We start from the raw sequence: 24,799 nt of genomic DNA on the forward strand, positions 1-24,799 counted from the left end.
ACGCTGCCAGCCTCTGGGACAGCAGCCCCAGTGTCCCCCGACCCAGGCCTTGCTCCTCCCTGCTGATGAACGGCCACTCTGCTCCTAGAGGCACACCTGTCCCGAAGACACCCGGTTCTCATGCTCTTCTCTGCAGCACCTGAATTGGGCATTCCTGGGTAAAGCAGTTTAAGTTACTTTCACTTTTATCCACCTTGTTTCCATTATTTCAACCATGCATGTCCCTTGTGTATGTAGGATAAAGGTGTCTAAGAATAAAGGTCCATGATTTAAAGTTTTTTCCTCTTCTTTCCCTGTCCTGACCACCTGATCATAAACTTGTAGAAATAAAGTGGATCTCATGTTGTGTATCTTTCGATGCATCTAGAGAGATGGTTATATTCATATAAATAAATGGGCACATCCAGCACATTATTTCTAGTTGTCGTCTGCTAATAAGTTTACATCTGGTAAATGCCAGTGTTTCATTAAATGGCTGCATTGCACATGAGTCAATCTGTGTGACAAAGAATATGGCAGGTTTTGTACAGCCTTTGTAAAGACATTCTTCAATGCTGCCTTTTAAAATAGAAATGTTAAATCCTGTAACTAATCAACCTATGCCTTGTTAGAGGGCTGACATTTTCAATAATTCCTTTACAAAGGGTAGTGAGATGCATCAGATCCCCCAGTGGCCCCCAAGTAGGGACAGTGACAGTCAGCAGTTCTTTACGGACCTCTGCTCCATGGCAGGTTCTCCACTGGCCCTGGCTGCGGGCGGCCGTCATCTAACAAGATGCTTCGGTCCATGGGTGGAGGACAAAGGCCTATGGGCTTGGGGAGCGAGTTCTTTCGTCTCCTACATGACCTTCATCTGCTCGCGTTTCCCACGAAGTGCATCTGGGTTGGAAGGAGATGGTGGTTTCCCACGGAAGTCTGGTCCCTAAGTGACGCCTCTGCTGCCTACATCAGAATCTCCCAGGCTTGCTCCACAATGGTCCCGTCACGTGGTGCAGACTCAGGCGCGGTCTTGTGTGTGCAGAGGCAGGCTTGGTCTTGTGTGCTCTTGATCATGCACCTAGTCACATCTGTTCTACAGTGTTGCATTCTTCTAATTTCCATGCACATCTTTGCATAGGCGTGTTCCCATTGTTCCCATACCAATAAGTGGTGTGCAAGGTTCCAGAGTGCGCCAGTATTTCTTTAGTCGGTGTCATGCTGTTGGATATTCAGGTTTTTTAACCTAGTGTAAATAACATTCACATTTATAAAAACCAGAAGAGTGTTTGTGATTAAGATATCATCTTAGTGGATATTAAATTGCTGCATCTGATTTCATTTCTCTTTCCCAAATAAAGAGTCAGTTGTGTGAGCTAGTCTCACTCTGAAACTGCACACTCCCATCCCAGAGGTAGAAAGCGAGATCTCCTGCCTGCATTTCACGGAGCATGTGATTATGGAGGTGTCCAGTCCCAGCAAACAGACCCTACATTCTTTTCCTTCAGTGACTCAGACGCAATATGTGGACAGTCCCAGACAGTATCGCTCCCTCACGATCATTAGCCTCCAGAGATTAAACATCACCTGATACACAGAACTGTGGGCTCCCCATTTGGCTAAGCATCAGGTGCAGCCAGGTTCTTACCTAGGTGCACTTGACAAGGTGCTGCCAGATGCCACCAGCGCAGACAGTCAGCGAGCCCACCTCATGAGAGGGCACATGAGATCCCCAAATGAGAAAGAACTCTAAGGAGCCAAAATCTGCCAAGATGGGTACATTAAAGCTTGCAACTTTGCATGTGAGTGCACCCTCAGACTCAGCCAGTTTATTCTCCTTTGCAGTCCGTTCTGAAAAGTCCAGCCAGATGACGGCTAAAGAGTAGAGAATGGAAGGTGGAGGGCGGTTGCTGCTTGCAGAAGAGGCACGCTGGCAGCATTGGCAGGGAGGAAGAGACTGGAAACTGAGTAGCAGATCCGAGAAACCAAAATGTTCAGCAAATGAGGGCAGGTGGCATGGAGCTACTTCCCTGGGTCCAAGAGCCTAATTACGTTATTGTTCCATAAGTTCATGGCCTGCGGTCATCAGGGAAAATAAAACACTGACTGGGGGTCGGTCTTTTCTGTTTAGAGGAGGCTCCCTGAAACCTCCCCCTCCCGGGTTCAAGCGATTCTCCTGCCTCAGCCTCCCGAGTAACTGGAACTATAGGCGCCCGCTACCACTCCCGGCTAATTTTTTATTTATTTATTTTTTTGTAGAGACGGGGTTTCACCGTGTTAGCCAGGATGGTCTCGATCTGCTGACCTCGCAATCCGCCCGCCTCGACCTCCCAAAGTGCTGGGATTACAGGCGTGAGCCACCGCGCCCGGCCTCAGCTGGTTTTTCAAAAGTCATGGCGTGTAATTGTCAGAACAGTGAACTTCGGAGATTCACCGGAGGGTCGAGGCTACAGCTCGACCGCGAGCACCTGAGCATCCTGCACCGCCTGCGACGGCCGTCAGGGGGCGCGATGCCGCCTCACAGAACCTCAAGAGGCGCCCGGGTTCCGGCACAGACGCCCTGCGGCTCCAGGGGGCGGAGCCGAGCCGCCTCCTCAGGACCTACGCAGGAGACGCCTCCATCCCTACAGGGACACCTGAGAGGACCCAGCCTCCTCCTCCTCAGGACCCACTCGGGAGACGCCGCTGGCTCTATAGGAACACCTGGGGACCGTGGCCAGGGACGACCCCAGCCTCCTTCTCCTCAGCTCCTCAGGAACGACTGGGGAAGCTGTGGCTTCATGGTCCCCGAGGCTGCCCGAGGAAAGGTGAGGAAAAAGCTTTCTGTCCCGGCTCAGCGTTGAGGAGGCCGCGCTGCCTCGCGCTCCACTTTCTCAAGTTGTATTTATTTTATTTTACAAAGTGGCCCATCATTAAGTGGCTTTGTTATTCATTATTATAGCATAACTGAGTTGTTTCATTTTTTAATTTTTGACCAATTTGGGTTTGTTTGGGGTGGATCTGGGACAGAGAAGGGAGAAACCCTGAGGGCAACATGGAGAGCCCCAGGGAGACGCGCACCCCACGACTTGCTTTTATTTGCGCTCCAGTGGCTCGTTTTTCTTAGAGTGTTAAAGTACTTGAAAAATATTGAAGAGCAGATGTAGATGTGAGTTTTCACAACCGTATTTTAAGTGTAAATACTGGACTTTGTCTGTTAAAAGGATTTTAGGTAAAATAAATTTAAGCGGAGTTTATTTCAGCAAAGGAATGGTTCATGAATCACGCAGGAAGCACCAGAACGGAAATCGGCTTGGGGCTTTGAGCTCTTAGGGTGGCCCCTAAGTGAGGCTCCTCAGTGGCTCCAGCCAGGCGACCGCCTGTTATGGGAATGGTTCCCTCAGCGTCCCTAGTCATACAGCCAACTGGCTGCTGAGCTTTTTGGCATTGACTGTGGTTGGTTTGTTAATTTTTTTAAGTCAGTTCAAATGCCTCCAAGTTCGGTTTCTGTTTGCTTAGGGAAGGCCTCAGGCTAACCCCCGCCTTATTTGCTTTAACATGTCAAAACCATAATTTATTTTTCATTTTACTTTCCTGGCATTAATAGAAGTAAATTCACATTTGTGTGTTATTCAGAAAGTCGGTTTAATTGGCAACCTATTTGTGATGGTGCATAAAATAATGTTTTTTAATCATTGGCATCTTAGATTAGATGAACTATGTTAAATCTCTTAAGCTTTGTTATTAACCCATAACAAGAGTTAAGTTTCTTTTTTTCTCCTAGGCTTTGACCATTTAAAGTACACTCAGGCATCTCGTAATGATGTTATACTTTCTGAGAAATCTATCCTTAGGTGATTTCATCTTTGTGTGAACACTGTAGAGTGTCCTTATAAAACTTAAATGGTGTAGCCCACTCCACACCTAAGTTACATAGTATAGCCTATTGCTCCCAGGCTACGAACCTGTACAGCATGTCTCTGTACTGAATGCTGCAGTCATTTATAACACCATGGTGATTGTAGATTGTGATCCCAGAATATCTGAGACAGGTCTCAGTCAATTTAGAAAGCTTATTTTGCCAAGATTAAGGACACACCCTTGACACAGCCTCAGGAGGTCCTGACGACATGTGTCCAAGGTGGCCAGGGTAGAGCTTGCTTTTGTACATTTTAGGGATAGATGAGACGTGTAAGATATACAGTCATTTGGCCCAGTAAGGCGGGACAACTGGAAGCAGGAAGTGGGGGTGCTTCCAGGTCAGAAGTAGGTTGGAGACAAAAGGTTGCATTCTTTTGAATCCTTGATCAGCCTTCCACTGAATACACAATTTAGTCTGGCTCAATGAATCTGCATTTTTACATAAATAATAGGGCAGAGGAAGCAATCAGATATGCATCTGTCTCAGGTGAGGGATGACTTTGAGTGCTGTCTGTCCTTTGTCCAAAAGGAAATTCTTTGTGGGCAAATTGTGAGTGAGGTATGTAGCTTTTTATCTTTGTAGCTATCTTAGTTAGGAATAGAATGAGGGCAGGTTTGCCTGACATAGCTCCCAGCTTGACTTTTCCCTTGGCTTAGTGATTTGGGGGTCCTGAGATTTATTTTCCTTTCATGGTATCAAAACAGAGAAAAGGTAATGCTTTGAGCCATGAGCTTATGACAGGATGGCTAGGAAGGAATTTTTCAGCTCCATTTTTATCTCATGGGACCACCATCATATGTATGCAATGCATGAGTGTAAAATCACCATTTAGTTAAGTCAGCTTACACTAAGCTATGGACCCAGATGGTCCTGGGGCCTTTTTCCACTGGGAGATCTTTAAGGACCTTTCTTAGCTTTTCTATGCTAATTGGTATATTCATAGTTGCCTTATTTCAGTGCCCATTTTGTTAATGTGTATTTTTACTAGGAAATCACCCATTTTTTCTAGGTTTCCAGTTTGATGCAATTATTTGACTTTTAATTTCTCCTCTGTTTTTAGTTTTGTACATAATTTTCCTATCAATTTTTGCACTCTTTTTTCCATCAACAATATTTTTAAAAAATACTTTTTAGCTTTTTTTGAAGAATTGTTATGTTTGACAATTTTTTATGACCTAATCATGACCGTAAATGATTTTTGATTAATTTCAGCTTAATGTCTTTTGTAGGGCACAACTGTTAAAATACAAAATTACAACAAATATGGGTTTGCAGATCTTAATTGGCTTTTTTTTTGTGGTTCTAGAATCAGGCAGCAGTCCAGACCAAAAATGGTTCAGAATGATCTGCCACACAATATGTGCAGGTTAAATTTATAGCCAGAGAAAAAAAGTGACATACAGAAAACAGAAGTGAGGTATAGAGGTGGCTGGATTGGTTACAGACCTGGTTACAGCCCGGATTTGCCTTCTTGGAACTTGTTTTGAACAGCTGGCTGCCGGCCATTGACTGACACTCGGCTGATGTGATTGGCTGAACCGCCGCTATTTGTTACAATGATACATTCCCAAGTCAGGTTTTCAGTTTGTTTCTATAGTAAATTAGGTTGGGATTCTTCTTCTTCTTCTTCTTCTTTTTTTTTTTTTTAGGCGGAGTCTCGCTCTGTCGCCCAGGCTGGAGTGCAGTGGCGCGATCTCAGCTCACAGCAAGCTCCGCCTCCCGGGTTCATGCCATTCTCCTGTCCCGGCCTCCCGAGTAGCTGGGACTGCAGGCTGCCGCCACCAAGTCCCGCTAATTTTTTTGTATTTTTTTTTTTTAGTAGAGACTGGGTTTCACCTTGTAAGCCATGATGTCTCGATTTCCTGACCTCATGAGCCACCCGTCTCGGCCTCCCAAAGTGCCGGGATTACAGGCGTGAGCCACGGTGCCCGGCCGCGACTCTTTACAAGGACTCCTTGGGAGGCTTCTAAAGCCCAAATGTTGTTTGATGTAAGAATTCCTCCCTTTTGGTCAGCCTCTCAATTTTGAGATATTGATCAAAACTTTGGGCATTGGTGTCACTCTTTGTTATCGTTGTAAGTTGAGTTATTAGGACTTATTTGCTTTCAGTGTGGCATTTTCAAGTTTTATTTGGTCTCAGTGCCCTCTGGGCAATAGCAGAACACTGTGTTGTGTAAGGCGGAAATAGAGCAATAGAAAATAACAACTGATTTGTTAATATCAGATTACTTCAAGTTACTTGTTTTGGTAAGAATTAAAGCAGAGGGGACTTCTTTATGCTGACTCAGGTAGACTGGAGTCTCTTCAGGGAAAAAGGGAGCTCTTTTGGGATCTATCTACTTCCTTAAAGTTTCAGCTTCGTTGTGTGTCATTCAGCGTGAGTGTCTCCATTCTGGTTTTGCCTGCTCAGTGTGGCCTAATGCAGGAGTTGTGACCAAAACAATGACCTCCCGTAATTTGTTCAACAGTTCTCCCCTTTTGGTTAGGTTCCTACCTAGGTGAGGGTGTGACTAAAAACTTAGGGCATTAGCACTATTCTCAGTAACTATCATTTTAGGTTTCCGGTCTCAACACATCATTTAAGAAGTCAGTAAAGCTTTCTTCTATTGTGACAGCATATTTAATACTGAGAAGGAAAAGAAAATTTTTATCTTGCAAATGTGAGCTTCCTCTAAATTATCAGGTCCAGAGAGGCGTGGGAATGAGGCAGCAGTCACGTCCCATTTCCCGCTTAGCTAAATAATCATATCTTGAAGCCGCTTGCTATGTAGACTAGACTGACTGTCATCAGCTATAGATTAACCTAAGAGTGTCTTTGAATATTTTTTCCAGTGGCAAATATTTGCTTCTGTTGTATCGTAGCTGAAAGAAATGCTGGGAAACAAAATAAAGGCAAGCATTCATTAGAATAAGTGATCCAGTCACAAGGAATCAATTTGAACTTTTTTTTTTTTTCACAAAGTCATACTTTGAAAACATCCAGCCGTAAATTGAAATAGTCTCCAAAATGTGAATTTTTTTCCCTGGTTCTAAGATGACCAGCTTTCTTAGAGAGTGAACTACACCATAAGAAAAATGATACGACCATGTTTACACATATATGTTATCTTAACATAAAACATGTAAAAGGGGCATTTCTTTGAAAGTATGTATTAGTCTGTATAATTTACTTTGCAGTATCATGAATGCTCTTATTTTTAAAAGTAGGAGTAGTTACTGCCAATTACTAATTTTTAGTAGAAATAATTTAGCAGATATCTGAAAAAATTACAATTTTTAAATAGAGGTTTTATTTTAAATTAGTTTTAGATTCATACAGAAATTGGGAAGAAAATGCAGATTTCCCATGTAGACGCAACCTAGTTTCCCCTCTTTTTAACATATCAACATGTATCAGATAGGTTTAACATCTTTTTTTTTTTTTTTTCAGACAGAGTCTCAACCAGGCTGGAGTGCAGTGGCGTGATCTCGGCTCACTGCAACCTCCGCCTCCCAGGTTCAAGCAATTCTCCTGCCTCAGCCTCCTGAGTAGCTGGTATTACAGGCGCCTGCCATCACGCTCGGCTAATTTTTGTATTTTTAGTAGAGATGAGGTTTCACCACGTTGGCCAGGCTGGTCTTGAACTCCTGATCTTAGGTGATCCGCCCGCCTCAGCCTCCCAAAGTGCTGGGATTACAGGCATGAGCCACCACTCCTGACCAACATCTTATATCATTTCTTGTCATAGTTAATGACTGGATATTACTATATTATTAAATAAGCTCACATCTTATTTGGTTTCCCTTAGTTCTGCCTTTTTCTCTCCCAGGATCCTATCTAGGATCCCATAGGACATTTAGTCATCATGTCAGGCTCTTCTTGGCTGTGGCAGTCTCTCAGACTTTACTTCTGAGGACCTGGAACAGTGTTAGGAGGATTGGTCAGGTATTGTGTAGAATGTCCTCCATTGTGGTTTACTTGGGGTTTTTCTCATAATCAGCCTGGGTTTAGGGGTTTGGGGGAAGCAGAGCAGATGTGTAGTGTGTCCGCAAAAAGAGTCAAAGACTGTAAAATATTTGAAGAGATGTATTCTGAGCCAAATATGAGTGACCATGGCCCATGACACAGCCCTCAGGAGACCCTGAGAACATGTGCCCAAGGTCGTTGGGGTGCAGGTTGGTTCTATACATTTTAGGGAGATAGGAGACATCAATCAAGTGTATTTAAGATATATATTGGTTTGGTCCAGAAAGGTGGGACAACCCAAAGGATTAGGGTGGGGTGGGGCTTCCAGGTTATAGGTACATTTAAAATTTTTCTGATTGGCAGTTTGTTGAAAGACTTACTATCAATAGAAAGGAGTGTCTGGGTTATGATAAGGGGTTATGGAGACCAAGGTTTTATCATGGAGATGAAGCTTCCAGGTAGCAGGCTTCAGAGAGAATAGATTGTAAATGTTTCTTATCAGATTTAAGGTCGTGTTGATGTTAAATGCTGATTGGCTTTTCCTGAATTCCAAAAGGGAGGAGGGCATACTGAGGCATGTCTGACCACCTCTTTCCCATCATAGCCTGAACCAGTCTTCCAGGTTAACTTTGGTGTCCCCTGGTGGAGAGGTGGTTGTGGGAAAGATCTTTGAATTTTATTTTTGGTTTGCAAGTGCTAGTCTAGTCACTTCATGCTCTCAAGATGTGTTATCACCATTAATGTTAACTTTTATCACGTGGTTGAGGCAGTGTTTTCAGGTTTTTCACTGTGAAGTTACTTTTTTCCCATGTCTATATTGTATGTATGCTTTTGGAGGAAGTCATCATGCAGAGCTCATACTTAAGGAGTGGGGAGTTAGCCCCACCTCCTTGATGGCTGAGTGTCTATATCAGGTATTTGGAATTCTTCTGTATAAGAGATTTCTATTCAGCCCATTTGCATATCTGTTTAATCATTTATTTATACCAGTATGGATCCACAGATAGTTACTTTAATCTTTTGGTTGTTATCTAATTCTACAGTATTTTGTTGCTCTTTGTTCATACCTGTGGCCATTGGTAGCTCTTTCCACTGGCTCCTTTTACATAATTTCATGTTTTTTTTATAATTTATTTCTGTTACTTCAAAAGTACCCTGGCTCATATATTTTCTGTCCCAGTCCTAGTTTCAGCTATTTCTTCTAATAGCCCTGATTTCTTTTGTTAGAGAATGGTATGAAAAACTTACATCTGGACACTAAATGTGGTCATTGCATCATGACACTTACAGCTGATAGTGCAAAGAAATATATGTGTGTCTTCTAACTTATATGTACCCACTTAATTATAAAGGTTTCTATGTGGAACCATCTGTGTATATGTTAAGCTAAATGTGAGTTTATACTTATGTTGTATATATATATTCTGACTCATTATGACAGAGATCATTCTAGGCTTCCCTATTTTTTATCTGTAACTTCTCACTGTAATAGTGAGGAACCTGGCTCCTACTATCTATCTGCCATTTATTTCATCCCTTGTACCATTGGGAACAAGGAATTCATTCTTGATCAAGATTCCAGGTTGGGACTTAATAAGAAATATATGCTTGGTCTGTGTCTGCAGTTCCTGGTACAGAGCTCCTAAAACTATTACAATTTCCTGAACAGTAGGAGCATCTTGTGTTCTAATATTTGGTCTTTGGCCCTGGTTCCTGACGCAGAGTTCCTAAATCTCTTGGAATCTCCTGGATAATAGGAATGGCTTCTGTTCTAATAAGGACACTCTGTGGGTTCCTGGATGGTTTCAGGATGGGGATGGTCACCAGGAAGACCAAGCCATGATAAGAAGGTTGTAACTTTTAGCTTAACATGCAATCCTTTGAGGGTGTGAAGGGACTGGAAATTGAGTTAATAATCTGTCATGTCTACATGATGAAGCTTCCATAAAAATTCCTAAAATATGGAATTTGGAAAGTTCCAGATCAAGGCTGACAGATTTGATGTCTAGTGAGGGCTCATCTATCATAGATAGTGCCTTCTAGCATGTCGTGACATGGCAGAATGGGGAAACGGGCTCCTAGACGCTTTTATAAGGGCACTGGTTTCATTCATGAGGACAGCACCCTCATGATCCGATCACCTCTCGGTTACCTCTGAATACCATCCCTTTGGGGATTACATTTCAAAATAGGAATTTGGGGTGGGGGTGTACACACATTGAGACCATAATAACTGGTAAACATAAGTAAGTATTTCCTAGTTCCATAAGCCATCATAGCAAATTGTCAAACCTGAAGAGGGGGTGTAGGAATGCCTAGTTTCTAGCCAAGTCATATAGAAGTTTGGGTAAACTGGGGATTCATTACTTGTGATTGGCATCTGAGGTTGTGGACAGTCTGGTGTTACTAAGCCCTTAACCTGTAGGGTGTATACTAACTCCAGGTAATCAGTGTCACAGTTGAATTACAGGATACCCAATTGTTTTCCAGAGAGTTGGAAAATTGGTTGGTGTGGGAAACACCCACCCCACCCCCCCACAATTTGCTGTTAAAAGTGGAATGTTGATAGTATAGAGGAAAATCATGGTTATTTTTCTTTTTACAGATATAGTGGTTTCAAAATTAACTATTATCCCTATGGGAAATAACTTTATAAAATAGAGTCCACTGTTCATGTATATAGTACATTTTGTTTTTAGTCTATGGATTCTACTCATTTCCAGCTCAGCACCTTTGGCCCACCACTTGCAACATACATTGGTAATACAGTTAGATTCTTGGTTGCACTCTGTATTTTGTCCTTAGATACTTCCACATCCTAAATAATTTAATTTGTGTAGATTGTGATTTGTTCTTTGTGCATTAAAATTCTGTGGGTTTTATCAAATGCATACTGTCAGATATCCACTACTGAAGTAGCATACAGAATACTTCAAATCCCCACCCCAGACAGTCACTGATCTGACTATCATCTCTTTGGTTGTGCTTTTTCCAGAATGTCATATGAATGGAGTCATATAATGTATAGCATCTTCATACTGCCACCCTTTACTTAGCAACATAGATGCAAGATTCATTCATGTCTTTTCATGGATTGACAGTTCATTCCTTTCTGTTGGTGAATGGCATTCCATTGCATGGTTGTACTTCAAATTGATTATGCATTCAGCTATTGAAGAATGTTCTGATTACTTCAAGTTTTGGCCATGATGAGTAGAGTGGCTCGTATATAATTACATGCTAGTTTTTGTTTGAACATAATTTTTCAAAGCAGCTGTCTAAACATACACAATTTAGGGGTGCATTTGTTGGATTGTAAGGTAAGACTTGTTTATCTTTGGGAAAAACTGTCAAACTGTTTCCCAAAGTGGCTGTACCCATTCATGCATTCTGCCAGTAATGAATGGCCGTACCTATTGTTCTTCAACCTCCAATTGTTACTGTTGAGCTTTTTTAAGAGTCCCACAGTTGTACTAGGTGTGCAGTGATATCTCAGCATTATTTTAATTTCCAGTCTCCTAATGAGATATATTGAGCATCCTTTTGTGTGATTATGTGCTATCTGTATATTTTCTTTTTTTTCTTTTTTCTTTTTTTTTTTATTGAGATAGAGTCTCGTTCTGTCACTCAGGCTGGAGTGCAGTGGCGTGATCTTGGCTCACTGCAACCTCCACCTCCGATGTTCAAGCAATTCTCTTGCATCAGCCTCCCAAGTAGCTGGGATTACAGGCACCCACCACCATGCCTGGCTAATTTTTTTGTATTTTTAGTAGAGAGAGGGTATCACTGTGTTGGCCAGGCTGATCTAAAATTCCTGACTTCAGGTGACTCACCCGCCTCAGCCTCCCAAAGTGCTGGGGTTATAGGCATGAGCCACCACACCTGGCCTGCTATCTATGTATTTTATTTGGCTGGATGTCTGTTCAGATATTTACCCAGTTTTATTTGGGTTTTTAGTTTTCTTAGTGTTCGTTTGAAGAGTTGTTTGTGTATTTTCAATACAGTTTTTAAAATCACGTTTGTATTTTGTAAATATCTTCTCACAGTGTGTCTTGTCTTTTTGTTCTCTGAATAGGGTTTTTCATAGTAGAAAATTTAGTTTTATAAAGTCTGTTCTCAGTATTTTCACGAATTGGCACTTGATGCTGTGTGTTAAAACTCAACACCAAATCCAATGTCTCTTAGGTTTTCTTTTAGATTATTTATAGTTTTGCATTTCAAGTTGTAGTCTCTGGACTATTTTGAGTAGGTTTTTGTGTTTTAATTTGTGTATAGAGTCACTTCATTCTATATGGCTTCCAAATAATTCTTCCATCACCATTTATGGGAAAGGTATGGATATAGTGGCCTTTATTTCGGTTTGAATAAACTGAATATTGAATTTTATAGGTATTTCAGGACAGCCAGGAGGGGGCGCACATGCGCCGAGAAACTGTGAGCAAGAGCGTCTGTGCTGAACCATGGCTCCACCAGAGGGCGCGCGATCCCGCCCCAACCAACTTCCCGCTGAGGTGCCAGAAGCAGCGAGGAGCTTCAACTTCCTCAGGGCAGCACGAGGGTCATGTTAATTTGGTGTTCTTCATTGGTGAGTAAAAAGCTCCTGTCCACGGCCCTGAGTGCCAAGGAGTGAGTCTTTAGAGTACTTAGCAGAGGAAGAAATTAATCTAGAAAAATAAAACCCCCAAATCTCACTGTTTGGAGTATACCCTAGTATCATGGTCAACGTCCAAGACACAGTGGCTGCTAATATATATTCTTACAGTGGCCTCTAATATAATAATCACACTGTGCTCTACATTACTATGATATCGACACCGTGCCCTAACACCCATATGATATTCGCACCATGCCCTAACACTGATGTAATCCACAACATCGCTTCCAATACTAATGTAATAATATCCACACCATGCCCTATCACTGATCTAGTCCACACCATCGCTTCCAATACTAATGTAATAATATCCACACCATGCCCTATCACTGATCTAATCCACACCATCGCTTCCAATACTAACGTAATAATATCCACACCATGCCCTATCACTGATCTAATCCACACCATCGCTTCCAATACTAATGTAGTAATATCCACATCATGCCCTATCACTGATCTAGTCCACACCATCGCTTCCAATACTAATGTAATAATATCCACACCATGCCCTATCACTGATCTAATCCACACCATCACTGCCAATACTAATGTAAGAATATCCACACCATGCCCTACCACTCATCTAATCCACACCATCCCTTCTAATACTAATGTAATAATATCCACACCATGCCCTATCACTGATCTAATGCACACCATCGCTTCTAATGCTAATGTAATAATATCCACACCATGCCCTACCACTCATCTAATCCACACCATCCCTTCTAATACTAATGAAATAATATCCACACCATGCCCTATCACTGATCTCATGCACACCATCGCTTCTAATACTAATGTAATAATATGCACACCATGCCCTAACACTGATCTAATCCACACCATCGCTTCTAATACTAATGTAGTAATATCCACACCATGCCCTACCACTCATCTAATCCACACCATCCCTTTTAATACTAATGTAATAATATCCACACCATGACCTATCACTGATCTAATGCACACCATCGCTTCTAATACTAATGTAATAATATCCACACCATGCCCTATCACTGATCTAATCCACACCATCACTTCCAATACTAATGTAATAATATCCACACCTTGCGCTATCACTGATCTAATCAACACCATCGCTTCCAATACTAATGTAATAATATCCACACCATGCCCTAACACTCATCTGATCCACATCATCGCTTCTAATACTAACGTAATAATATCCACACCATGCCCTAACACTGATGTAATCCACACCATCGCTTCCAATACTAATGTAATAATATCCACACCATGCCCTATCACTGATGTAATCAACACCATCGCTTCCAATACTAATGTAATAATATCCACACCATGCCCTAACACTCATCTAATCCACACCATCGCTTGCAATACTAATGTAATAATATCCACATCATGCCCTATCACTGATCTAGTCCACACCATCGCTTCCAATACTAATGTAATCATATCCACACCATGCCCTATCACTGATCTAATCCACACCATCACTTCCAATAGTAATGTAATAATATCCACACCATGCCCTACCACTCATCTAATCCACACCATCCCTTCTAATACTAATGTAATAATATCCACACCATGCCCTATCACTGATCTAATGCACACCATTGCTTCTAATACTAATGTAATAATATCCACATCATGCCCTATCACTGATCTAATGCACACCATCACTTCTATACTAATGTAATAATATCCACACCATGCCCTAACGCTCATCTAATCCACACCATCGCTTCCAATACTAATGTAATAATATCCACACGATGCCCTAACACTCATCTAATCCACACCATCGCTTCTAATACTAATGTAATAATATCCACACCATGCCCTAACACTGATCTAATCCACACCATCGCTTCTAATGCTGATGTAGTAATATCCATACCATGCCCTAACACTCATCTAATCCACACCATCCCTTCTATTACTAATGTAATAATATCCATACCATGCCCTATCACTGATCTAATGCACACCATCGCTTCTAATACTACTGTAATAATATCCACACCATGCCCTATCACTGATCTAATCCACACCATCACTTCCAATACTAATGTAATAATATCCACACCTTGCGCTATCACTGATCTAATCAACACCATCGCTTCCAATACTAATGTAATAATATCCACACCATGCCCTAACACTCATCTAATCCACACCGTCGCTTCCAATACTAATGTAATAATATCCACGCCATGCCCTATCACTGATCTAGTCCACACCATCGCTTCCAATACTAATGTAGTAATATCCACATCATGCCCTATCACTGATCTAGTCCACACCATCGCTTCCAATACTAATGTAGTAATATCCACACCATGCCCTATCACTGATCTAGTCCCCACCATTGCTTCTAATACTAAAGTAATAATATCCACACCATGCCCTATCACTGATCTAGTCCAAACCATCGTTTCTAATACTAATGTAATAATATCCACAGCATGCCATAACACTCATCTAATCCACACCATCGCTTCTAATACTAACGTGATAATATCCACACCATGCCCTAACACTGATCTAATCCACACCATCGCTTCCAATACTAATGTAATAATATCCACACCATGCCCTAACACTCATCTAATCCACACCATCGCTTCCAATACTAATGTAATAATATCCACATCATGCCCTATCACTGATCTAGTCCACACCATCGCTTCCAATACTAATGTAATAATATCCACAGCATGCCCTATCACTGATCTAGTCCACACCATCGCTTGTAATACTAATGTAATAATATCCACAGCATGCCCTACCACTAATCTAATCCACACCATCCCTTCTAATACTAATGTAATAATATCCACACCATGCCCTATCACTGATCTAATGCACACCATCGCTTCTAATACTAACGTAATAATATCCACATCATGCCCTATCACTGATTTAATGCACACCATCACTTCTAATACTAATGTAATAATATCCACACCATGCCCTAACGCTCATCTAATCCACACCATCGCTTCCAATACTAATGTAATAATATCCACACGATGCCCTAACACTCATCTAATCCACACCATCGCTTCTAATACTAATGTAATAATATCCACACCATGCCCTAACACTGATCTAATCCACACCATCGCTTCTAATACTAATGTAGTAATATCCACACCATGCCCTAACACTCATCTAATCCACACCATCCGTTCTATTACTAATGTAATAATATCCACACCATGACCTATCACTGATCTAATGCACACCATCGCTTCTAATACTAATGTAATAATATCCACACCATGCCCTATCACTGATCTAATCCACACCATCACTTCCAATACTAATGTAATAATATCCACACCTTGCGCTATCACTGATCTAATCAACACAATCGCTTCCAATACTAATGTAATAATATCCACACCATGCCCTAAAACTCATCTAATCCACACCATCGCTTCCAATACTAATGTAATAATATCCACGCCATGCCCTATCACTGATCTACTCCACACCATCGCTTCCAATACTTATGTAGTAATATCCACATCATGCCCTATCACTGATCTAGTCCACACCATCGCTTCCAATACTAATGTAGTAATATCCACACCACGCCCTATCACTGATCTAGTCCACACCATTGCTTCTAATACTAAAGTAATAATATCCACACCATGCCCTATCACTGATCGAGTCCAAACCATCGTTTCTAATACTAATGTAATAATATCCACAGCATGCCATAACACTCATCTAATCCACACCATCGCTTCTAATACTAACGTAATAATATCCACACCATGCCCTAACACTGATCTAATCCACACCATCGCTTCCAATACTAATGTAATAATATCCACAGCATGCCCTATCACTGATCTAGTCCACACCATCGCGTCCAATACTAATGTAATAATATCAACATCATGCCCTATCACTGATCTAGTCCACACCATCGCTTCCAATACTAATGTAATAATATCCACAGCATGCCCTATCACTGATCTAGTCCACACCATCGCGTCCAATACTAATGTAATAATATCCACAGCATGCCCTATCACTGATCTAGTCCACACCATCGCTTCTAATACTAATGTAATAATATCTACACCATGCCCTATCACTGGTCTGGTCCACACCATCGCTTCCAATACTATTGTAATAATATCCACACCATGCCGTATCACTGATCTAGTCCACACCATCGCTTCCAATACTAATGTAGTAATATCCACATCATGCCCTATCGCTGATCTAGTCCACACCATCGCTTCCAATACTAATGTAATAATATCCACATCATGCCCTATCGCTGATCTAGTCCACACCATCGCTTCTAATACTAATGTAATACTATCCACACCATGCCCTATCAGTGATCTAATCCACACCATCACTTCCAATACTAATGTAATAATATCCACACCATGCCCTAACACTCATCTAATCCACACCATCCCTTCTAATACTAATGTAATAATATCCACACCATGCCCTATTACTGATCTAATCCACACCATCACTTCCAATACTAATGTAGTAATATCCACATCATGCCCTATCACTGATCTAGTCCACACCATCACTTCCAATACTAATGTAATAATATCCACACCATGCCCTAACACTCATCTAATCCACACCATCACTTCCAATACTAATGTAATAATATCCACACCATGCCCTAACACTCATCTAATCCACACCATCCCTTCTAATACTAATGTAATAATATCCACACCATGCCCTATTACTGATCTAATCCACACCATCACTTCCAATACTAATGTAGTAATATCCACATCATGCCCTATCACTGATCTAGTCCACACCATCACTTCCAATACTAATGTAATAATATCCACACCATGCCCTAACACTCATCTAATCCACACCATCACTTCCAATACTAATGTAATAATATCCACAGCATGCCCTATCACTGATCTAGTCCACACCACCGCTTCTAATACTAATGGAATAATATCCACACCATGCCCTATCACTGATCTAATCCACACCATCGCTTCCAATACTAATGTAATAATCTCCACACCATGCCCTATCACTGACCTCCACACCATCGCTTCCAATACTAATGTAGTAATATCCACATCATGCTCTATCACTAATCTAGTCCACACCATCGCTTCCAATACTAATGTAATAATATCCACACCATGCCCTATCACTGATCTAATCCACACCATCACTTCCAATACTAATGTAATAATATCCACACCATGCTCTACCACTCATCTAATCCACACCATCCCTTCTAATACTAATGTAATAATATCCACACCATGCCCTATCACTGATCTAATCCACACCATCGCTTCCAATACTAATGTAATAATATCCACACCATGCCCTATCACTGATCTAATCCACACCATCGCTTCCAATACTAATGTAGTAATATCCACATCATGCCCTATCACTGATCTAGTGCACACCATCGCTTCCAATAATAATGTAATAATATCCACACCATGCCCTATCACTGATCTAATCCACACCATCACTTCCAATAGTAATGTAATAATATCCACACCATGCCCTACCACTCATCTAATCCACACCATCCCTTCTAATACTAATGTAATAATATCCACACCATGCCCTATCACTGATCTAATGCACACCATCGCTTCTAATACTAATGTAATAATATCCACATCATGCCCTATCACTGATCTAATGCACACCATCGCTTCCAATACTAATGTAATAATATCCACACCATGCCCTACCACTCATCTAATCCACACCATCCCTTCTAATACTAATGTAGTAATGTCCACACCATGCCCTACCACTGATCTAATGCACACCATCGCTTCCAATACTAATGTAATAATATCCACACCATGCCCTACCACTCATCTAATCCACACCATCCCTTGTAATACTAATGTAATAATATCCACACCGTGACCTATCACTGATCGAATGCACACCATCGCTTCTAATACTAATGTAATAATATCCACACCATGCCCTATCACTGTTCTAATCCACACCATCACTTCCAATACTAATGTAATAATATCCACTCCTTGCGCTATCACTGATCTAATCAACACCATCGCTTCCAATACTAATGTAATAATATCCACACCATGCCCTAACACTCATCTAATCCACACCATCGCTTCCAATACTAATGTAATAATATCCACACCATGCCCTATCACTGATCTAGTCCACAGCATCATTTCTAATACTAACATAATAATATCCACAGCATGCCCTAACACTCATCTAATCCACACCATCGCTTCTAATACTAACGTAATAATATCCACACCATGCCCTATCACTGATGTAATCCACACCATCGCTTCCAATACTAATGTAATAATATCCACATCATGCCCTAACACTCATCTAATGCACACCATCCCTTCCAATACTAATGTAAGAATATCCACATCATGCCCTATCACTGATCTAGTCCACACCATCGCTTCCAAAACTAATGTAATGATATCCACACCATGCCCTATCACTGATCTTGTCCACCCCATCGCTTCTAATACTAATGTAATAATATCCACAGCATGCCCTAACACTCATCTAATGCACACCATCGCTTCTAATACTAATGTAATAATATCCACACCATGCCCTATCACTGATCTAGTCCACACCATCGCTTCCAATACTAATGTAATAATATCCACACCATGCCCTATCACTGATCTAGTCCACACCATCGCTTCCAATACTAATGTAATAATATCCACATCATTCCCTGTCACTGATCTAGTCCACACCATCACTTCTAATACTAATGTAATAATATCCACACCATGCCCTATCACTGATCTAGTCCACACCATCGCTTCTAATACTAATGGAATAATATCCACACCATGCCCTATCACTGATCTAATCCACACCATCACTTCCAATACTAATGTAATAATATCCACACCATGCCCTATCACTGATCTAATGCACACCATCGCTTCTAATACTAATGTAATAATATCCACACCATGCCCTATCGCTGATCTAATCCACACCATCGCTTCCAATACTAATGTAGTAATATCCACATCATGCCCTATCACTGATCTAGTCCACACCATCGCTTCCAATACTAATGTAGTAATATCCACACCATGCCCTATCACTGATCTAATCCACACGATCACTTCCAATACTAATGTAATAATATCCACACCATGCCCTAATACTCATCTAATCCACACCATCGCTTCTAATACTAATGTAATAATATCCACACCATGCCCTAACACTAATGTAATATCTGCACCATTCCCCAACACCAATATAATATCCACACCATTCCCTAACACTAATCTAAATGTCCATACCATGCCCTAACACTAGTATATTGACACAATGGCCTCTAATACTAATAAATATAATAATATCTAGTAAGTGGACCCTGTTGACATTGAGACTTTTTTAAGGGTTTTACAGCTTTGGCTGAACTATAGCCTCTGTAATGGATTTTGATGATGTGTCTGCTTTGTTGGCATGGTATTGACATGGTTGTTTTAAAAAGTAACTTACTTTCCAATAATGTCATATTTCTAAGCAACTTCCCGTAGTAGTACAAAATACAACTTTTTCTTCCCTTAGATTCCCCAACAGTTATTGCCGTACCAGATTTGCAGTGTCGCACAAAATACTCTGGTATATTGCACTGAAAGCATGGACACTCTCCCAGGTAACTACCACATAACCCCTAGATCAGGAAATCAGTATTGTTCCTACATGATAATTCGGTCCACATACTCACTTCACTTTTACCTCGTGCCACACTTGGGAGTATAATGTGTTTTTTTTTTTTTTTCATTCGGATCCAGTTTTCTTTTCCTGGAACTGTTCCCCAGACTTTCCTGCATATTTATGACCTTGACACATTTAAAGGGCACACAGGTTTTTGTTTGAACAGCTGTTTTCAGGTCTTTGGGGTATATACCTAGGAATGGAATCATTGAGTCATATGGTAAATCTATTTGTAACTTTATGAAGAAACATCAAATTATTTTACACGTAGGCTGCACCATTTTGTCACATATTGTCACATATTGTCACAAGCAGTGTTTAAGAGTTCAAGTTTCTGCACATCTTTGTCAACACTTGTTATTTTTTAGTATAACTATTCTTGTGTGAGTTAAGGGTTATCTCTTTATGGTTTTAATTATGGTAATGATGTTAAGCATCTTTTCATGTGCTTGTTGGTGAAGTGTGTATTAAAGTCTTTTGTCAATTTTTAGATTGGGTTGTCTTTGCTGTGGAGTTGTAAAAGTTCTTTATACATTCTGGATAACAGACACTAATGAAGTATCTAATGTGCCGACATTTTCTTCCATTTTATAGGTTGTTGGAACGTAATAAGAGTTAATGTGTGGTCTCTGCTGCAGTGTCCTGAAACAGAGCGCTAAGCCTCGGGAATGTACGAAGTAATGTGTCTTTCGTATGCTAATGAAATGATTGATGGCTGGGGGCACCTGGATAGCCTCAGTGGGGCTGGGTGCCAAGGGAAGCAACCTTGTCATTAGAGGATTTGAAATTTCTTCCCCCGTCCCGTCTCTGTGAAGGGGAGAGGTGCTGATGGTTGAGTTGATCACCTATGGCCACAGACGTAACCAATTTGCCTGTGTAATAAAGGACAGGGTTGGGAGAGCATCTGTGTTGCTCTCCCAACACAGGAGATACTGGGAGAATCATGTCTGGTGAGGGCATGGGAGGCCTGCATTCCTTCCACATACCTCACCTTGTGCATCTCTTCGTCTGGCTTTTCATTTGTAGCGTTTAAAAGATCCTTGGTAATAAGTCAGGAATAGTAAGTACACTGCGTTCATGGGTTGTGCAATGTGATGTAGCAAATTGCTGAACCCAATAAGGGTGTTGTGGGAGCCTCCAATCTGTAGCAAAGTCAGACAGAAGGTAACCTGGGAACCTACTGTTTGTGGTTGGCACCTTAAGTGGTTACAGTCTTGTAACGGAGTACCCATATTTTCTTACAGAAGAAATGAATTAGTTTTACCATTTTGCTGTTCCTGCACTTAGCTCTTTAGGAATGCAATTATAAGCTTTACTGTCTCTCCACCAGACACTTCCTATACTGCAAACTTTTCCAACTGTGTGATAACTTAAAAGTTCCAGGGACCAAACCTTGAAACAAACTGGCACTTCCATATCTCTCCCCCACCAGGAGATTGGCAGCAGACAACAGTCAATTTACAACCTGGCTCTGCCCATGGTGGTGCTAGCAAGATCACCTAATGGAGAAAACATCAGAGCATGTCCCATAGACCCTGCACCTCCTCACCTCATCCCCTGCATGCCATTCTGGCAAGTCCGAAAGCCCTGCTTTCTGCCCAGAAAGTGGAAGCGCTTCCCTTAAGGCAAGAGCCTGTATGTTCCCTTCAGCTAAGCTCTGGCATAAAGTCACTTTCTTTTTACCATCCTTGTGTTTGTCATTTAAATTTGCAAGCAACAAGGGGCATGACGTGTATTCCTAGGACTGAGTCCTTAGCCTGTGGGGTCTGATGCTTTCTCCATTTACTGTCAGAATTGGGTTGCACTGTAGGACACCCAGCTGGTACCCAAGATTTGGTCTGTGTGGGGAAAAAACCGATGTATCTGGTAACAGAAGTGTTCTGTGTTGAGTGTTGAGAGTATACTATAAGACAGTTGTTTTTCCTATTACAACATTTTGTCTTTCAACTTTTTTCTTCATGTCTTCTGAGACGTAAAAGTTGTAAATTTTGAGGAAATAAATTGATTTATTTTTCCTTTTGTGGTCTGTGCTTTTGGTGTCAGATGTAAGAAACTATTGCTACATGTAAGGTCATGAATGCTTAACTGTATGTTTTCTTCCAGAGTTTTTAGTTTTCACCTATTTTTGTCTTTGAGCCATTGTAGGTTAATTTTTTATGTGGTATGAGGTAAGGATACAATTTCATTTCCCTTTATGTGGATAGCAAGTTGCCTTACATCACTTGTTGAGGACAGGATTCTTTCCCCAATTTACTGGTAATGGACCTTGTCTAAAATCAGTTGAGCATAGAGGTATTGTTTTCTGTCTGGACTCCCAATTCAATTCAGTTGATCTTTCTGTTTATTCCTGTGCGAGGATCCCACTGTTTTTATTACTGTTCCTTTGTAATAAAATTTGAAATTGGGATGTGATCAGGATCAGCTTATCCACTTCTGTCCCAAGGCCTTTGGGATTTTTGTAGGAATAACATTGAATCCACGGATTGCTTCGTGTACTTTGGGAAACTTAACAATGTGGTCTACAAATCCACAAATAAGATAAGTTTTTACATTTATTGGGAGTTTAATTTCCTTAAGTAATGTCTTATAATTTCCCTCATCTAAGTCTTGTCATTTCATTCCATTTATTCCTAAGTATAATATTGCTATTGGTTTAGAGATTATTCATTCCTAGCATATGCATATAAAATGGAATGTTTGGCCAGGCACCGGGGCTCATACCTGTAACCCAAGCAGGTTGAGAGGCTGAGGAAGGGTTAGGGTTAGGGTTGGGGTTGGGGTTGGGGTTAGGCTTAGGGCTTAGGGCTTAGGGATTAGGGCTAGGGCTAGGGCTAGGGTTAGGGTTACGGTTAGGGTTGGGTTAGGGTTGGGTTAGGGTAGGGTTAGGGTTAGGGGTTAGGGGTTCGGGTTCAGGTTAGGGTTCGGGTTCGGGTTTGGGTTTAGGGTCCATGTGTTCTTTTGGAGCAAGTCACTATGCAGAGCCCACAGTTATGGAGTGAGGAGTTGGCTCCACCTTCTTGGTGGCTGAGTGTCTACATCAATTATTTGGAATTCTTTTGCAAAGGAGATTTCTATGCAACTCCATTTGCTTATTCACCTAGGTATACAAATACAGACACCTAGATAATGACTTTAAGCTTTAGTTATTATTCAACACTACAGTATTATGTTGCACAATTCATTCCTGTGTTGGCCATCAGTAGCTGTTTTTATTGGCTCTTATTTTTCTTTGATATATTTTAAATTTTTTAGTACTTACTTACTTTCTGATACTTCCAGATTATCCTGGCTCCTATATTTACTGTCCCAGTTCTAGTATCAGACATTTCTTCAAAGAGCCTGATTCCTTTCAGAATGGTAGGAAAACTTACATCTGGCTGCTGAATGAGCACATTGTATCTTGTCCCTCATTGGCAATGCTAGGAAGTATATGTGTGTGTCTAACCTACCTATACACACCTAATTATAAAGTTTTCTATGTAGAACTGTGTGTATCTATATTAAACTAAACATAAGTTTACGTTGATGTCTCCACCTCTGATCTACTATCACATGAATCATTCTAGCCTTCTTGCCTTGCTAATTTGTAATCTCCCACTTCAACAGTGAGAAACCTGGTTCCCACCATCTGTGACTTATGTAAGTCATTGTTTTATTCCAGATACAGACACTGTGGTTTTACAATTGTTCACAATTGCTTTTGTTGGAAAGAACTTTATAAAGTGGAATCCAATGATGAAGTATAGTTCATGTGCCTTCAGCCTACAGATTCTGTTCCTTTTCAAAGTGACTTAGGTCAACACCATTTTCCCTACACCTTCAGTGAGTTTTTACCTACATTTGTGTCTTAGTCCATTTCGTGGTTCTGTAACAGAATACCTGAGGCTGCGTAATTTATAAGTAAAAAAGGTTCATTTGGTTCACAATACTGGTGGCTGGAATGTCTGAGATTGGGCAGTTGCATCTGGCGGGGCCTCAGTCTTTTTCACCTCATGGTGGAAAGTGGAAGGGGAGCAAGGGGTGCCCCAGAGATCACATAGCAGAAGTGAAAGCAAGAGGGAAGCCAAGGAAGCCAGACTCTTTTTAATTACCTACTCCTGCAGGAATTATCTATTCCTGTGAGAACAGAACTCACTCACCCCCATGGAGGACATTAATGTATTCATGAGGGATCCGTCCCCACGACCCAAACACCATCCACTAGGCCCCACCACCCCACACTGACACAGTGGGAGTCAAATTTCAACATGAGTTTTTGCGGGGACAAACCACATCCAAACCATAGTAATTTGTAGCATAAATTCTTTTTCACATGATGTATTCTGTCCTGGGATACTCCACATCCTGAGTAATTGTATTTAATTTGAATAGAGTTTGCTTTAACCATTTGGCTGTAAAATTCTGCATATTTCAACAAATGCATTGTGGCAGATATCCCACTATTAAAGTATCATATGGAATGCTTCAAACCCCCACCCCATGGAGCCAATGGCTTCCCATCTGTATAGTTTGCCTTCTCCAGTGTCTCATTAAATGAGATCACATTGTGTGTATCCTCCTCAGACTG

At 41.1% G+C, this 24,799-nt stretch overlaps 1 protein-coding gene across 4 annotated transcripts; it reads left to right on the top strand.

The window, feature by feature from the left end:
• The first annotated feature begins 1,859 nt into the window (after window positions 1-1,859).
• On the top strand, window positions 1,860-22,251 carry LOC129393895 (putative protein FAM157B). Of its 4 annotated transcripts, XR_010109787.1 has the most exons (5): window positions 2,704-2,783; window positions 7,308-7,373; window positions 12,213-12,408; window positions 20,083-20,170; window positions 20,827-22,251. XR_010109787.1 is itself a non-coding variant. In XM_055098116.2 (4 exons), the coding sequence occupies exons 1-3, from the start codon at window positions 2,370-2,372 to the stop codon at window positions 20,148-20,150; spliced, it is 678 nt and encodes a 225-aa protein (XP_054954091.1). In that variant the 5' UTR covers window positions 1,860-2,369; the 3' UTR covers window positions 20,151-20,170; window positions 20,827-22,251. The 4 variants fall into 4 exon arrangements, 2 of the variants coding, with proteins under 2 accessions (XP_054954091.1, XP_054954092.1); XM_055098116.2 differs by lacking the exon at window positions 7,308-7,373 and having other exon boundaries at window positions 1,860-2,783; XR_010109786.1 differs by lacking the exon at window positions 2,704-2,783 and having other exon boundaries at window positions 5,158-7,412.
• Window positions 22,252-24,799: the final 2,548 nt, after the last annotated feature.

This window comes from Pan paniscus, chromosome 15 (genome assembly GCF_029289425.2).
Source record: "Pan paniscus chromosome 15, NHGRI_mPanPan1-v2.0_pri, whole genome shotgun sequence".
In the NCBI taxonomy this organism is placed as follows: domain Eukaryota; kingdom Metazoa; phylum Chordata; class Mammalia; order Primates; family Hominidae; genus Pan; species Pan paniscus.

Excerpts from the sequence above, each read along its gene's own strand:
- LOC129393895 (XM_055098116.2), top strand. The coding sequence starts at position 2,370 with ATGGCGTGTAATTGTCAGAACAGTGAACTTCGGAGATTCACCGGAGGG. Across the intron at positions 2,784-12,212 it reads CCGAGGCTGCCCGAGGAAAG|GTATTTCAGGACAGCCAGGA; the intron begins GTGAGGAAAAAG and ends TGAATTTTATAG. Across the intron at positions 12,409-20,082 it reads TAATTTGGTGTTCTTCATTG|ATTCCCCAACAGTTATTGCC; the intron begins GTGAGTAAAAAG and ends TTCTTCCCTTAG.